Source organism: Argentina silus (assembly GCF_951799395.1).
Source record: "Argentina silus genome assembly, chromosome: 7".
NCBI lineage: Eukaryota > Metazoa > Chordata > Actinopteri > Argentiniformes > Argentinidae > Argentina > Argentina silus.
In genome coordinates this window covers 15,047,917-15,065,101 of record NC_139661.1, presented here as the reverse complement: position 1 = coordinate 15,065,101, position 17,185 = coordinate 15,047,917, and the positions used below count along the sequence as shown (strand labels likewise).

General features: G+C 44.2%; 1 protein-coding gene across 1 annotated transcript in view; it reads left to right on the top strand.

The window, feature by feature from the left end:
• Positions 1–1,914: 1,914 nt before the first annotated feature.
• egflam (EGF-like, fibronectin type III and laminin G domains) overlaps positions 1,915–17,185 on the top strand; it is a gene marked incomplete at both ends in the record, with an annotated part of 29,353 nt that continues 14,082 nt past the window's right edge. Inside the window, 7 exons of the mRNA XM_083673754.1 lie at positions 1,915–2,023; positions 6,466–6,575; positions 11,223–11,309; positions 11,675–11,701; positions 11,891–12,008; positions 12,712–12,847; positions 16,902–17,068. Coding sequence (XP_083529880.1) covers positions 1,915–2,023; positions 6,466–6,575; positions 11,223–11,309; positions 11,675–11,701; positions 11,891–12,008; positions 12,712–12,847; positions 16,902–17,068 — 754 coding nt within the window. The remainder of the gene's footprint in view (positions 2,024–6,465; positions 6,576–11,222; positions 11,310–11,674; positions 11,702–11,890; positions 12,009–12,711; positions 12,848–16,901; positions 17,069–17,185) is intronic.

The following is a 17,185-nucleotide window of genomic DNA, read 5'->3' as shown; positions in this document are numbered from 1 at the left end:
TGTGATTCCTCATTTCCTCGTGCGGCAGGGAAGGTTAAATAGCGGTGACCCGCAGGGGGAGATAATAGAGCTTCAAGAGGAGGTTCTAACAAGACTGACCACCCCCCAAAAAACAGTCATTGACATTGATTCTCAATGCAGACTTAAAGGGGCAGTCTGCGATTCAAACAACAACAAAACGGTCTCCCCGCCACTAAGCAGCGGAGATTTGCCTATTTTACGCTACACCTGTCAGGTAGTTAACCATGATTGCTTTGTCAAATCCATCAGGCGTTTAACTGATTCGCAGGAAGTCTATCTGGAGATGTGATTAGCATCTCGTCACAGTTGACTGCGTGTCTAATATGCGCATTGCCTTCAAGAAATGATTTTCATGCATGAAATACATTTTTTTTTTCTGTTCAACTGGTTGTTGACTTTCTCTTCCAAGCAATCATCAACACACATGTATTAAGTATTATTTGAATAGTCTACTTCCAGTGCCCTCCGTAAGTATCGGAATCTCCTTTGGCTATATACTCTAAAAGCTTGGATTTGAAATTAAAACAATGAGGTTAAGGTATACAACAACTTGTATACATGTTGATATAGATAACTCATAGATAACTCAAATGCAGTGGTAAAGGAATAACAATGTGAACTATACTATACTAACCCATACTATACTATACTATACTATACTATACTATACTATACATAATCATGTCATTGTCAAAACAGGCTGTTCTGATCCATCAGAGAGTTTTGATTGGGCTATTAATGATGCTATGAAGTACTTGATAATCCTTATCCATCATCTCATGCCACCTGTTGCCCCTACCCTTATAGGGCACAGGCTAGTGTTGTTGGCCCTCTGCCAAAGCCAAGACTACTCTTTAGATCAATAAACGTGTGTGTGCGTGTGTGGTTGGTTATTGGGGGAGGGGATCATCATAGAGACAGGGCTGATATTAAAGCTTGAATATCTTGATAAGGACCAAACTTAGAAGGGGGGAGGGACACACACACGCACGCACACACGCACACACACACACACACACACACACACACACACACACACACACATACACAAACTGGCCAGTTTACTTAGCCCATTTGGCTGATCTATCTCTCTGCAAACTTGGCTATCAGGGTGCAGCAAGCAATACACAGTGAAAGGACATCTCATTTTCTAATGCATTACAGTGTCTGCATAAAAGCATTCTTCGGTTGTTGCTGTGGTAGGCAACTTAACCCCAAATCACAACAACAATAATAATAATTATTATAATTATAATAATAACAACAACAATAGAGAAACAGTCATCCATTAGTTATGCTCTCCGGTCTTCCATAGCGTCCTTCCACAGTGTGGTTCCGTGTTTCTATATTAGTCTTAAGTGGCTGCACTGTAGCGGACTCCCAAGTCTCCATCTGGGGGGATTAGAAGGCTATTATCCTCTTAACTGTAAATGGCCCCACGTTTCTGCTCTTCCTCTCCTCTACCATCTCATCTCGCAAACTCCCAGAGAGAGGAAGAAGAGGAGCAGCGGCGCACTGTCATATCAGTTATCATTCGTCAGGATTCGGATAGTGATTATTTAGTTTTTTTTGTTGACGTTTTTTTTTTTTTACGCACGACACTTGTCTCTCTCTCTCTCTCCCTCTCTCTCTCTCTCTCTCCATGTGCTGTGTGGCACAGCAGCTGCTCGTGGTTCGTTCGCTGTGTGTCCAACTGATCTTTAACAGATTGTAATCTTATCAGTGTCAAACCAACCTCAGTTGCCTTCTCGTTGTGGTTTTACCTTTGAATGACACGCGGGTAGTCTTACTTTTATCGGTTGGATATCCCGTTAGTCCTTATAATTAGACACGCGGAGTTTTCATTTGGATTAAAATGAACATTTGACCTTTTTAACTTTCGACAAAGAAGAAATGGAATTTACCTGTAATGACAGGAGGAGCCTGTTGTACCTGCTGCTCTTCTCAGTATGCATGATCAACTTTTCTTTTTGCGCCAGAAGGACAAACGTTCGAAGATCGGGTAGGTTCACAATGTGATCCTTTGATTGACATGTTGCTCATATAGATCAATACAACATGGGGACAAATAAACTATGCGATATGCGTCAAAACATGTAATCTACAGTCTACTATACATGCACAGACATTTTTGATTGAATTGTAATTTATAGAATTATTGAAATTTTGTGGAGGAGTCACGCGGGAGATCAAGGACATGTTGCATTTATCAGTGATAATAATTGTATGCATTTTGTGTTTCGATGTTGTCAAATGGATGATGCTTTTGGCCTAGTGCTCAAAGCAGAGCTCAGGTAACAGTGATTATCAACTGCTTAGATAAATCAACAGCTCTGTTGAAGATGAACAACAGATCAAAGAATTGGTCTCGTTTCTGATGGTGCAGATGAGGATTTGCAGATGGATACAAGTGGTGGACAAGACAGTGGAGGAGAGGAGAGGAGAGGAGAAGGAAAATACCTATTCAGGAGTTAAATCTATAATTGTCTGTCACAATACATCACATGCCTGTTTGTATTTCAAACATTCAGCTATTACAGTACGCTTACATGGTTTATTCCTTATTTATTTTTTATATATATACAACTTTTCTCCTGTCTACCTTTTCACATAGACCAGATACTGTATATTGAGTAATAATTAAAACAGCTCAACTCTGTTACAAAGGATTACTTAATCACTATATGTAACAACACAAGAATACAATGTTGTTACGACAGTGCCACACAGGCATGAATGAAGTCACTGACACCACAACATTAGACATCCTCTTGTAGCAGAGGTGACTTGGAATCAGACCTTGAGGATGTCCTCTTGGCCTAACGGTAGATGCTTGTGTCCTCCAAGTTGGAAACCCGGGTTCGAACCCCACCCTTCACACTTTGACACTGCCTCTTTCTGCTCTAGGCTCAGTATTATACACCCATGTTGGTCCTAGATTATTGTCCACATTCTTTGTTCTGTATTCTTTATTAGGTCACTAGTTTTTCTGGTGTCCACAAACAGACATTAGACAGTAAACAAAAACATTAGAACTACAATGTTAGGACAATGTTCGGACATTGTTCGGACAATGTTAGGACAATGTTCGGACAATGTTAGGACAAGGTCAGAGAAGTCAGACAATGACAAACACACAATAATGTAGCAAAGTTTCATCAAGTCTATGAAAGTGTTTAGAACGTAGCATTCTACCAGTGTAGCATTCTACCATAACATTCTACCACTGAAGCATTCTACCACTGTAGCATTCTACCATTCTACCATAACATTCTACCACTGTAGCATTCTACCACTGTAGCATTCTACCATAACATTCTACCACTGTAGCATTCTACCATAACATTCTACCACTGTAGCATTCTACCACTGTAGCATTCTAGAATAACATTCTACTACTGTAGCATTCTACCATAACATTCTACCACTGTAGCATTCTAGAATAACATTCTACTACTGTAGCATTCTACCATAACATTCTACCAGTGTAGCATTCTACCAGTGTAGCATTCTACCATAACATTCTACCACTGTAGCATTCTACCACTGTAGTATTCTACCATTGCATTCTACCACTGTAGCATTCTAGTGTGAGCATAATGTGTTATATCAGGAAATAACTGTGTGTGTGTGTGTGTGTGTGTGTGTGTGTGCGCGCCTGTCTGTATTATTCTAGACCAACTTTGCCTGATTACAAATGTCCACAAACCTGAACGAGTTCACTTATAACCATTACATGGCTCTATTCCTAAGGAAAGCTCACTAACGAGTACATTGTTATCGGTTGCATAAAGAGTTAATAAGACAGAGAGTTGATAATCGGACATAAGGTAACCACTCTAATACTGTAGCCAGCCCTACTGTCACTAGAGAGAAGCTAGAAGACTGTTACGCAGTGCATTCATTTCCAGGCTGCTTGGTGGCTTGTATCAGGAGGGGTAGCCTATTTCAGACCGTACCCTCATCATGACCAAACAGAATGGGCCTCTCATGGATATTTAGCGCTGAGCGATGTTTGGGCTCTGGTCCACAGTTCTCTCTCCAATAGACACTGGCTTAGTCTCTCTGTGATCTCTGTCCTTCAGGCCTCCTGGAAGCACACTGTTCCATCTGCCTGTCTGCAGAGGACAACTCAGAGTAGTGGGTTTCTGACACACACACACACACACACACACACACACACACACACACACACATGTAAGGACGCACACACGCACGTACGGAACGATGCACACACACACACACACACACACACATGCACGGAAGGACGTATGCACACACACACACAAACACACACGCATGGAAGGACATGCACACACGCACACACGAAAGGACGCGCACACACACACACACACACACACACACACACACACACACACATGCACGCATACACACATGCATGCACGCACACACACACACACACACACACACACACACACACACACACACACACACACACACCACTCTGCAGTTGTATCTGACTTGCCGGTTCTGCTCTGATGTCTTCCTGGGTCAATTGGTGTCTTTCGGGGACAGCTGCAGGTCTGTTGTATTCCTGAGGCGTGTGTTATTTCTCTGTTTTTGGAACATCTGAGGAGGGACTTGTCCACTTGAATCACATCAGACCTAAACCAGACAACTGGCTGGACTACAGGATGTAAAGACTACTGACAGTTCTCCTGACTCGGCCTGAAAGAGTGGTCGAATTGTTTTCGCATATAGATTCTGATTTATAGATACTTTAGTATGTTTAGGCAGAGAAGCAAATCATGATTGACATGGTTTCGTATTGATACCTCAGCCTTAATGGATAAGACCAGGACATGCTTCATTAGCATTAGTATTTCATTATCAGCTATTAACTGATTGATTAATTATTAGCTAACGGTTACAGAATCAGTTGTACATGGTTGGGTGACAGGGGAGGCTGGTGGAGGTAGAAATCGGAGGGCGGGCTCATTGGAATGCATGGAATGGAATAAGGAATGGTATCAAACATGTTGCCAGCTGACACACTGCATTACCTACACATGCACACGGATGCACGGATGCACGGATGCACGCACACACATATATACACATATATACACACACACATAAGTATATGCACACACAGAGTAGAGTAGAGTAGGGCAGGGCAGGGCAGGGCAGGGCAGGGCAGGGCAGGGGAGGGGAGGGGAGGGCAGAGTAGGGCAGGGCAGGGGAGGGGAGGGGAGGGCAGAGTAGGGCAGGGCAGGGGAGGGGAGGGGAGGGCAGAGTAGGGCAGGGCAGGGGAGGGGAGGGGAGGGCAGAGTAGGGCAGGGCAGGGCAGGGCAGAGTAGAGTAGGCTAGCTCCATTTTCTCTTGTCTGGGCTGGGTTTCTCTCCATCAGACATTCCTTCTCACAGGCCTGGGAAGGTCAAGTCTGAGTGAAGTCACACATAACTCACCAAGAGTAAATAGACACACACACACACACACAGACACAGACACACACAGAGACACAGACACAGACACACACACACACACACATATGCACGCACGCACGCAAACACACTCCTCCTCTCACCCTCTTTGGTAGTCATACAGGTGACAGAGCGATGGTGCACTGATACTTCAAACCAGAAAAGCAATTACCTGACCAACCTGACGCCCCCATTATCATCCCCAGGAATTTATAATCTCGGGGGTGAGCGGCGGCCTTTGACATAATGACAGCTCAAGTGCACATTGTGTCACCCTTCAACAAGCCTTCAAGGTGTTGGAACAAACATTCAATCAGCTCTGAATGACTGGGTTGTAGGATGACATTGTCAGTGAGGTCTCTAGCGTGTCTCAGACTAGGCTGGACGTGGCTGGATCTGTCCCTGCAGTCGGTGTCAAGGGCACAATGTGAAGCGGTTGGGTCCTAGCCTTCTGAAAATAGGCAAAAATGTTTCCTGTATAGCGCATTGTATCGCATCTGTGTATGAAATGTGCTGTGTAAATAAAGTTTGGTTTGATTTGATTTGGGATATCCTGGTGTCGGGTTAATTGTGACACAGCCAAAGGTGGACAGAAACTCCTTAACAGCTTACGTATGAGTGTTATTGAACGTCTTAGAAACAGAGGTATAGTCTTGTATTGTGCTCATTCTTTAAAATGCACCTGAACTGTTCACAGTGTGTTTTGTTTTGTCTAACCCGTTATTGATTCATTGCTGTTCCATGTCTATTTCAGTGGAGGCTGGTGGAGGTAGAAATCGGAGGACAGGCCCATTGTAATGCATGGAATGAAATAAGGAACGGTTCCTCATTACACTCCATGCATTACAATGAGCCTGTCCTCCGATTTCTACCTCCGCCAGCCTCCGCATGTCTATTTCTATCCATCTATTATGACCTCTTTATCGCGCGCCGCGAGTGAGTGCCACTTCCTTTTGACCTTGTCGCATGTTGATGACATCACGTCTGTCCGTCGTTGCAGAGCGCCTGAGCCCTCCGCTGGACATCCAGCTGGAGACGGTGAACTGCACGGCCTTCAGCGTCCGGTGGAAGATGCCTCGCCGCCACGTCAGCACCATCACAGGGTATAAGGTATCAGCACCATCCATCATAATCACTTTACATGCGTTGTTAACGCACACGTGTACACACACACACACACACACACACACACACACACACACACACACACACACACACACACATACATACACATACACACATACATACATACATACATACATACAGACACACACATACACACACACACACACTAACCCTAACCCTCATATGGAATTATGTAATAAACAAAAAAGTGTTAAACAAACCAGAATATGTTTTATATTTTAGATTCTTCAAAGTAGCCACCTTTTGCTTTGATGACAGCTTTGCACACTCTTGGCAAGGTGTGTCCAAACTTTTGACTGGTATTGTACATACATATATACATACATACATACATACAGTTAGGTCCAGAAATATTTGGACAGTGACACAATTTTCATAATTCTGGCTCTGTACGCCACCACAATGGATTTGAAATGAAATAATTGAGATGCAATTGAAGGGCAGACTTTCAGCTTTAATTCAAGGGGTTGAATTAAAAAAGTAAGAATTAAAATATTGTAAGAAACGTGTAGGAATTGCAAACATTTTTATACACAGTCCCCTATTTTCAGGGGCTCAAATGTAATTGAACATAATCATAAATAAAATGTTCATTTTTAATACTTTGTCGAGAATCCTTTGCAGGCAATGACTGCCTGAAGTCTGGAACCCATGGACATCACCAAATGCTGGGTTTCCTCCTTTGTGATGCTTTGCAAGGCCTTTACTGCAGCTGTCTTCAGTTGTTGTTTGTTCGTGGGTCTTTCTGCCTTTAGTTTTGTCTTCAGCAAGTAAAATGCATGCTCGATCAGGTTGAGATCAGGTGACTCAGCCATTGCAGAATATTCCACTTCTTTGCCTTAAAAAACTCCTGGGTTGATTTCGCAGTATGTTTTGGGTCATTGTCCATCTGTACTGTGAAACGCCGTCCAATCAACTTTTTGAGTGAATTTTGCTGAATCTGAGCAGGCAGAATATCCATAAACACTTCAGAATTCATCCGGCTGCTTCTGTCTTCTGTCACATCATCAATAAACACTAGTGACCCAGTGCGATTGGAAGCCATGCATGCCCATGCCATCACCCTGCCTCCACCGTGTTTTATAGATGATGTGGTATGCTTCGGACCATGAGCAGTTCCAAGCCTTCTCTATACTTTTTTCTTCCCATCATGCTGGTACAGGTTGATCTTAGTTTCATCTGTCCAAAGAATGCTGTTCCAGAACTGGGCTGTTTTTTTAATATGTTTTTTGGTCTAATCTGGCCTTTCTATTCTTGAAGCTTATGAATGGTTTGCACCTTGTGGTGAACCCTCTGTATTTGCTCTCGTGAAGTCTTCTCTTTATGGTAGAGTTGGATAATGATATGCCTACCTCCTGGAGAGTGTTCTTCACTTGGCTAGATGTTGTGAAGGGGTTTTTCTTTACCATGTGAAGGATCCTGCGATCATCCACCACTGTTGTCTTCCGTGGACATTCAGGCCTTATTGTGTTGCTGAGCTCACCAGTGCGTTATTTTTCTCTCAGAATGTTTCTCTCAGAATGTAACTGTTGATTTGGCCACTCCTAATGTTGCTGCTATCTCTCTGATGGATCTTTTTGTTTTTGCAGCCTAAGGATGGCCTGTTTCACTTGCATTGTGAGCTCCTTTGACCGCATGTTGTGCGTTCACAGCAAAAGCTTCCAAATGCAAATGCCACACTTGGAATCAACTCAGACCATTTACCTGCTTAATTGATAAATAAATAACAAAGGAATAGCCCACACCTATCCATGAAACTGCCTTTGAGTCAATTGTCCAATTACTTTTGGTCCCTTGAAAAAGAGGGGGCTACATATTAAAGAGCTGTAATTCCTAAACCCTTCCTCCAATTTGGATGTGAATACCCTCAAATTAAAGCTGAGCTCCACACACACATATATACATACAGACACACAGACACACAGATACACACACACACACACACACACACACACACACACACACACACACACACACACTTTTGCTAAAATTAAGTGTTTTCTCAGAGGTGCTGGTTATGGCAGAAAAACAAAAGTAATAAAAATTACACATAGACAAATATTAAAAAGACTAGTGTACTTTGTAGTCAACGGAGGAAAGCTGATATTAGTGCTACAAAGGTTTTGGGAAAGGAACTCCGCCCTATTTACCCAGAACCAGGCTGAGGTGTTCCAACACTCGTCCTGCTGGGTGTTATGTGAGGTCAAACAGAGCTGTCGCTGTGTGAGACTGTGCTCATGTGTCTCTGGGCTGAAGGCTGTATGAGAATATTTTTGGGAACATTACCCAAGGCCATCATGGGCCAAAAAGTAGTGTTGGCCCTGTTTCTCTTCTGTTTCCCCACTCCCTCCATCTATTTCTTTCTCTCGCTCTTTTTCTCCCTCTCTTTCTCCCTCTCTTTCTCTCTCGCCCCCCCCCCTCTCTCTCTCTATTTCTCTCACCCCCCCTCTCTCTGTCTCTCCCATACCCCTGTCTGTCATCTGAAACTGACAGAAAAAAATCTCTTATCTCAGATCTGCCATAAATTGTATTTCCTCTCTCTTTGTCTCCATGAGAAACCCATTATCTCTGCTGCGCTGGCAGCAGACTTGGGTGGTGTCTTACTGCACGCTTCTCTCTCCCGCCACGGCTATCCTTTGTCCTGTATGTCTGACTGGGCCTGGTGGGATTCTGACTGGGCCTGGTGGGATTCTGACTGGGCCTGGTGGGATTCTGACTGGGCCTGGTGGGATTTTGACTGGGCCTGGTGGGATTCTGACTAGGTCTGGTGGGATTCTGACTGGGCCTGGTGGGATTTTGACTGGGCCTGGTGGGATTCTGACTGGGCCTGGTGGGATTCTGACTAGGTCTGGTGGGATTCTGACTGGGCCTGGTGGGATTCTGACTGGGCCTGGTGGGATTCTGACTAGGTCTGGTGGGATTCTGACTGGGCCTGGTGGGATTCTGACTGGGTCTGGTGGGATTCTGACTGGGTCTGGTGGGATTCTGACTAGGCCTGGTGGGATTCTGACTGGGTCTGGTGGGATTCTGACTGGGTCTGGTGGGATTCTGATGGGGCCTAGTGGGATTCTGACTGGGCCTGGTGGGATTCTGACATAGTTCACCCAAATTACAAAGTAAAGTAAAAACAGTAAAGTTCTTTAACCCATTTAGTGCCAAGGGTGAATGAAGTCGCCCAATTTGTCAACATTCTAGAGTGCCAAGGGTGACTTAATTCACCAAAAATGCATACATTATGATGCTTCATTTGGTAGCCAATCAAAGTATTGTTGCTGGGTAAATACCACATAAAACATTCTTTGGCAGTTGGTGAGTATAGCCTGTGGCAGGAGAGACTGATATGCACAGCAGATAATCAAAAATGCTTATGTTTTGCATCGACACAATGCAAAGTTAAACGTGGTCAATTATTATGACATATTATTTTTTCCCATTGTATGAAAACAGATATTGAGAGAAAAGCCCAGACCTCTCCCCCTGCCTGTGTGTTTGGTGTTTGTTTTGTGGAAGGCATTAATATGTGGTATCAGATTGAGCGTATCCGTCCTGGAATGGACCATATGTTCCCCTCTAAGAGGATTAGAAGACTAGTTGACCACTCTGAGATTAGCACTCATTCATTTGGCCAATCAGGTTTGTAGAATCCTGTTTTCTAGTAGTGTTTGCCTCTTGTTGATTTTTTCATGCTCACAGCCACATGTTTTGTTGATATGTTTTGTTGATATGTTGTTGTTGTTGTTCACAGTAAAGGTCGGACCTTGTCATAATTCTTCATGACTTTGTGAATTGTTGACAGTCATTGTTGAGTTCAGAAGCACTGTGCTAATAGAATGTACCATACATGTCTACTGTTTTATGCAGTACCACCTCAGAAAGAAGGTTCTAGATACAACATAGTTAATAGCTCATACAGTAGTGCATGTTATTCCTTAACCGAGTCTTGGTCCACAACATGACCATATGGGAAACAGCCCTTGAGACTGAGGTCTCAAACAGACGTCAGTTGGACAGCTTGACTCCAACACGTCTTCAACATGCCGTTGAACGCCTGAACGAATTATGAACGCCTGAGTGACTTTCAATGGCTTCATAGTACATCTGGTTATTACTTCTCATATTCAATATATTAAATTAAATATATTTAATCACACAGCACAACCTTAATCAAACATAATGTATTAAATTAGTCATTGATATTAATTTGATAGCTTTTACTGTACATAATATGTTACATTATTTGTGGAAGTGCTGATATGACCACTTCCTGTGAAGCTGTGTTTAGATCCCATAGGTGTGCAGTAACTAGTAAGGCTGACCACTGAAACTCAGATAATTCAATTAAAGAAGCTTAATGTACTGAACACACCTTCAGTGGGGCACACACACACACACACACACACACACACACACACACACGCACGCACACATCTGGGTGGAAATAAACACAATACATGAACATGAATGCAATTTGAAATGGAATGTTTTCAGTCAGTCTTTATAAATGACTCTGAGGTGTGTGTGTGTGTGTGTGTGTGTGTGTGTGTGTGTGTGTGTGTGTGTGTGTGTGTGTGTGTGTGTGTGTGTGTGTGTGTGTGTGTGTGCGTGTGTCAGGTGTTCTACACAGAGATGAGGGGCAGTCGTCCAGTGAGTACAGCCGTGACTCTGGAGGTCCCCCTCAGCCTGGACATGCTGACCACCGTGAGTAATAAGCCTCTACTCCAGGGGAGGCTGGTGGAGGTAGAAATGGGAGGACAGGCTCATTGTAATGCATGGATGGAATTAGGAATGGTATCAGTAGAGCAGGGGAGGCTGGTAGAGATAGAAATCGGAGGACAGGCTTGTTGAGTAATTCTGTTTCATGCATGACAACGAGCCCGTCCTCCGATATCTACCTCCACCAGCCTCCCCTGCTCTACTCAGAATGACCTGTTCTGTCAGTTGTAATTCTCTCCTTGAAAAACAGAGCTTACCAGAGAATATGGAACATGTTATTTGGGTATCCACTTACTGCATAGTCAAATAACATGCATGGTTGATGACGTCTTGTTCTTGTGTTCTCCTAGGGGCAGATTGACGGACAAGCGAGTTTTGTAAGTATCATTACAATTTTTTTCTTTTTTTTTTCTTTTGTCATGCCCTATTCAGTGACTTTTTTCAGTGTTTGTACCAATATGTTTAAGACTCTTTAAGACTCTCTCTCTCTCTCTCTCTCTTTCTCCCTCCTTCCCACATCGTCCCCTCCCCCCTCCCCCCCCCCCCCCCCCCTCTCGCTTTCCTAGGATGTGGACATTGGGAACCTGAAGGTTGCTACCCAGTACAGGGTCAGTGTTGGGGCGTACGGCTGGGCGGGTGAGGGCAGACCTAGCATGCCCAGAGATGTCAGCACTGCGTCACACGGTAAGCAAGGCTAACCTCCGTCTCCAGACTTCCCATTGCCGTGTGGTCTGGCTTAGCAAGACTAACGAACCGTTCGTTTAGCCAATTAAAAACAAAAGAAAGCTTTGTAGAGTTGCTACTAGGCTGTTTCAAACATCACGCCCGAATTCCACAAATCAGATAATGACTTCATACTTATGTGGTGCTAACAATGCAAAGGTTGTGGGTTCGATTCCCACTGGTGCCGTATATACTGAAAATGTATGCACTCACTGCAATGCAAGTCCCTTTGGGTAAAAGCGTCAGCTAATTGGCATTTGTTATATTATGAGTTTTTGTCTGTTTTCTGATGGACTGGTGCGGCTGGGGCCAAGGCAAGGGTGACTGACAGCAGAACACAGAAAACTTAATATGACAGATATTTTTATGTCAACTGGCACTGATACTGTATTGTATTACCTGTGTAGTAACACTGTTATAACTCTCATAACAAGGCTGGTTTAATAATTACAAAAACAACTAAATTCCTCAACTCAATTACGAGAAAGCCATTACTATATTGATTAGTAATAACATGCTTATACATAAACATATTGTTACAATGGTAATTACAGTGTTATTACACAGGCATAGAGAAGCAATTTGATTAAAATTGTTACCATTATATGCCAGGATTTGTCTGTTTTCCTTGTTGTCTGACTCTCTCAGCTCCTTCCCTCCACAGAGATGTGTATGCCCCCCTCACCCCCCACACAGCCCACTGTTGCCGCGGTATCGGACACCGAGCTGGCGTTGTCATGGACACAGGGTGAGAGTGAGGGCAGTGCACCAGTGCTTCACTTCCTGGTCGCCTACATCAGGTAATCAATCGATCAATCAATCAGTCACATCAGTCACATTTATTTGTATAGCACTTTTTACATAGACAAATGTTGCAAAGTGCTTCACAACAAAAATAATACTAAACAATAAATACAATATGATCTAACACCAAACCATAGACAGAAAATTATAGGGTACAGTGGCAAGGAAAAACTCCCAGGGAGGAAGAAACCTTGAGAAACTCCAAGGAGTGACCCATGCTCCTCTGGCTGATCAGGTGCTGAACAGTAAACAAATGTGGAATGTGGTGTAGTGTGGTGCCAGGTAAGAGACACCTGCACATGTCTGGGTTTGAATTCTCTAACTCTGTCAAACCACTGTGGGTTTGTTTAAACATCTCTTTTTACCTCACGCTGTCGGTGTGAAACGAGAGGTTTTGATGTCAGGAATAACAGCCACTGAGGAAAGGTGATCGGTTTAGTACTGAAGGTAGCATAGCAGCTGTACAGGTTCAAGACTGTTAACATCAGGCGAGGCCGGTGGAGGTAGAAATCAGAGGACATGTGCATCAAGCCCGTCCTCCGATTTCTGCCTCCACCAGCCTTGCCTGATGTTAACAGTCTTTTTCGTAACATCAGCTAGTGTTTCAGACTCGCCCCAGCAGGGTACGCACAAGACTTTTCTGGTTGAGCGGTCGCCAGATTCTAATATCAAATGGCAACGTTGAAAAAACAAACATATAAAATATATGTTTCTTTTTTTGAGAGAGAGAATCTGTACTTAGGAGACCTCAGGCAGTGTTAGTGCTGAGCTGAGAGAATCCGTCAGAACAGTAGAGTCTTCAGTCTTGTCTGTGTGACTGACAGGGTTCGAACACAGGTCTCCTGTACACCCAAGAACAGATACAGTAAAGCCATCTTGTTGCCCTGTGAGTGACTTTATGTCTCATAAGTCTCCAGAGAGTCATGCCACTGTGGCTAGCTCTCATTAGATGATTCATGACTACTACATTCGCTACCATGCCCCCTCTCAACCCTCTCTGGGCATGGCTATCAGCCCTCAGCCACCAACCCTCTCTGGGCATGGCTATCAGCCCTCAGCCATTAACCCTCTCTGGGCATGGCCCTCAGCCATTAACCCTCTCTGGGCATGGCCCTCAGCCCTCAGCCCTACCCTCTTTGCACATAAACAGAGCTGAGACAAGCCCTGAGTGGACACGACCAGAGAGGAGCAGAGGGGGATAAGTGGAAAGGCCTGTTTCTCTGCTGGTCGAGGATGAGCAGAGAGCCTGGAACCTCTGAGCCTCTTGTCAGGTGGGGACAGTCTGCAGTCCGCTCACCTGACTGGACTGTTCTGTATGCCCCTTTCATTGGTAGACATTGAGAGAAAGAGTTGCATCTAGTAGCTTACTCCACTAGGGTATTTGTTATCTGTTGATGTCAGTGTGTGTGTGTCCTTAGCTTGCCTGTTCAATGTAAGTCAGTCTACCCTGACAGCAGAGTCAGTGGGAAAGAGACAGTCACATGGGAAAGAGAAGGAATTCCCACATCGCTGCATAGTTCTCAGGATACAGATCTAACGGTGGTGGTTAGTAATAGTCTCAGATTCCAGGGCATGCACGCATACATACACAAACACACATACACACACACACACACACACACACACACACACACACACACACACACACACACACACACACACACACACACAGGCATGTAGACCCAGAGTAGGACCTCCCATGTCTATGCCTTAGGGCATATGTCAATGATGTGGTCTGGGACAGATCAGTCTCATGGTCTGCCAACCAATGAAGGCATTTTAATCATGGAATTCATGTTTGATACTTACAAGGGTGTGTGTGTGTCTGTGTGTGTGTGTACAACAAAAGTTTGTGTGTGTGTGCATGCGTGCGTGCATGCATGCGTGTGTGTGTGTCATCCTGAGAGTATGTATGGGAGCTTTCAAGAACAATGCCCAACTTAGAAATAAATCTGTATCACAAACATCAAAAGAGATGCGGATGAACAGACTTTGACTGATTATATCTCGATCCCATTAGTCTCTTGTGTGTTGTGACATGGTGAGCCTATGCCAGTGGCCAACGTGGCATGGATGTGGTTCATTCTACAGGGTGTCTCTGTCTCTGTCTCTGTCTGTCTGTCTCTGTCTGTCTGTCTCTGTCTGTATCTGTCTCTGTCTCTGTCTGTATCTGTCTCTGTCTCTGTCTCTGTCTTTGTCTGTCTCTGTCTCTGTCTTTGTCTGTCTCTGTCTCTGTCTCTGTCTCTGTCTGTCTGTCTCTGTATCTGTATCTGTATCTGTCTCTGTCTCTGTCTCTGTCTCTGTCTGTCTCTCTCTGTCTCTTTGTCTGTCTCTGTCTCTGTCTTTGTCTGTCTCTGTCTCTGTCTGCCTCTGTCTGTCTCTGTCTCTGTCTCTGTCTGTCTCTGTCTCTGTCTCTGTCTCTGTCTCTGTCTCTATCTCTGTCTCTGTCTCTGTCTGTCTCTGTCTCTGTCTCTGTCTCTGTCTCTGTCTCTATCTCTGTCTCTGTCTCTGTCTCTGTCTGTCTCTGTCTCTGTCTGTCTCAGGCTGCCCATACTGAGTGACACACCTCCCTAAGCTAGGCTGACTGTTATACAATCAGACTCCCTCTGCAATACAGTCTTCCATGAGCAACTCTCTGCTGCTTGTCTGAGGGAGATCTAGAAATGATATTCCATTGTCTTAGTCTTGTATTTGTGATGTTAATCTGTGGTTGTACTGACCTGTCCGAGCTTTACATGGCACAATATTAAGCGATCGAATAATACCTTTTTTTTTTTTATTACATCAAACTAATGGTCGCAGATAATCTGTAGGGGACTATCCATCCAAATCCCTGTTTGAGAAGCACATTATAATCCCTTGTTGTTGATTTTATAAACAGTACATATAACTGCAGCAAAGCAGATTATTTTGCAGGTGTATTGGAGATACATGTATGTCAAGTGTTTTGACATGCATAGTAGAGAACAGAGAACACCTCTCTCTCACGTTGCTTGCTCATAACCTTCTTGTTAGTGTTGTATTGTACTGTGTAGTGTTGTCATGCCTTCATTGCCACAGTATACACTCACTGAACACTTTATTAGGAACGCCTGTACACCTTCTCATGGTGGAGGTGGTAGAACACCTGTACACCTTCTCATGGTGGAGGTGGTAGAACACCTGTACACCTTCTCATGGTGGAGGTGGTGTAATGGTGTGGGGAATGTTTTCTTGGCACACTTTGGGCCCGTTAATATCAATCAATCATCACTTGAATGCCACAGCCTATTTGGGTATTGTTGCTGACCATGTGCATCCCTTCATGGCCACAATTTACCCATCTTCTAATGGCTGCTTCCAGCATGATAATGCACCATGTCACAAAGCAAAAGTCATCTCAAACTGGTTTCATGAACATGACAATGAGTTCAGTGTTCTTCAGTGGCCTTCCCAGTCATCGGATTTGAATCCAATAGAACACCTTTGGGATGTGGTAGAACGGGAGATTCACAGCTTGAAAGTGCGCCTGAAAGATCTACAGGAATTGCGTGATGCAATCATGTCATCATGGAGCAGAATCTCAAAGGAATGTTTCCAACATCTTGTGGAATCAATGCCGTGAAGAATTGAGGCTGTTTTGAGGGCAAAGGGAGGCCCTACCCAGTATTAGTATAGCGTTCCTAATGAAGTGTTCGGTGAGTGTATGTCGGTGAATATACAGCTCTCTAATATGCTGTACTGAAAACAAACTCACACCTCAATTATGTGGCAATAAAACGATTGTGTATCTTGTGTTCTGAATATATGAGTGTTCACTTTTGTGTTTTACTTATACTGTGCATCAGCAGTGGAGGCTGGTGGACGTAGAAATCGGAGGACGGGCTCATTGTAATGCATGGAATGGAATGAGGAATGGTATCAAACGTGTGTGTGTGTGTGTATGTGTGTGAATGATACCATTCTTTATTCCATTCCATGCGTTACAATGAGCCTGTCCTCCGATTTCTACCTTCCCCAGCCTCCCCTGTTGTACATCATACCTGTCTGAATGGTGTCTCTCTCCTCCAGAGCTGAGATAGACACAGAGTGGACCTACATCAGGGAGCCCATCGAGGCCAACTCCATGGTCCTCAAAGGGTTAAGCCCCGACACGGAGTACCAGTTTGTGGTCCGAGCCGTCAACATGCATGGGATGAGCCCCCCCAGCACCATCAACAACCCGGTCCGCACACTCGGTAAGACCCTCACTGCTCCTGTTTTTAAGGATATTTTTTCGGGCAGTCCCACTCTAATATTTTTTATTGGACAGACACAGTAGAGAAAGACAGCAAGTAAGGAGGAGAGGGTATGTC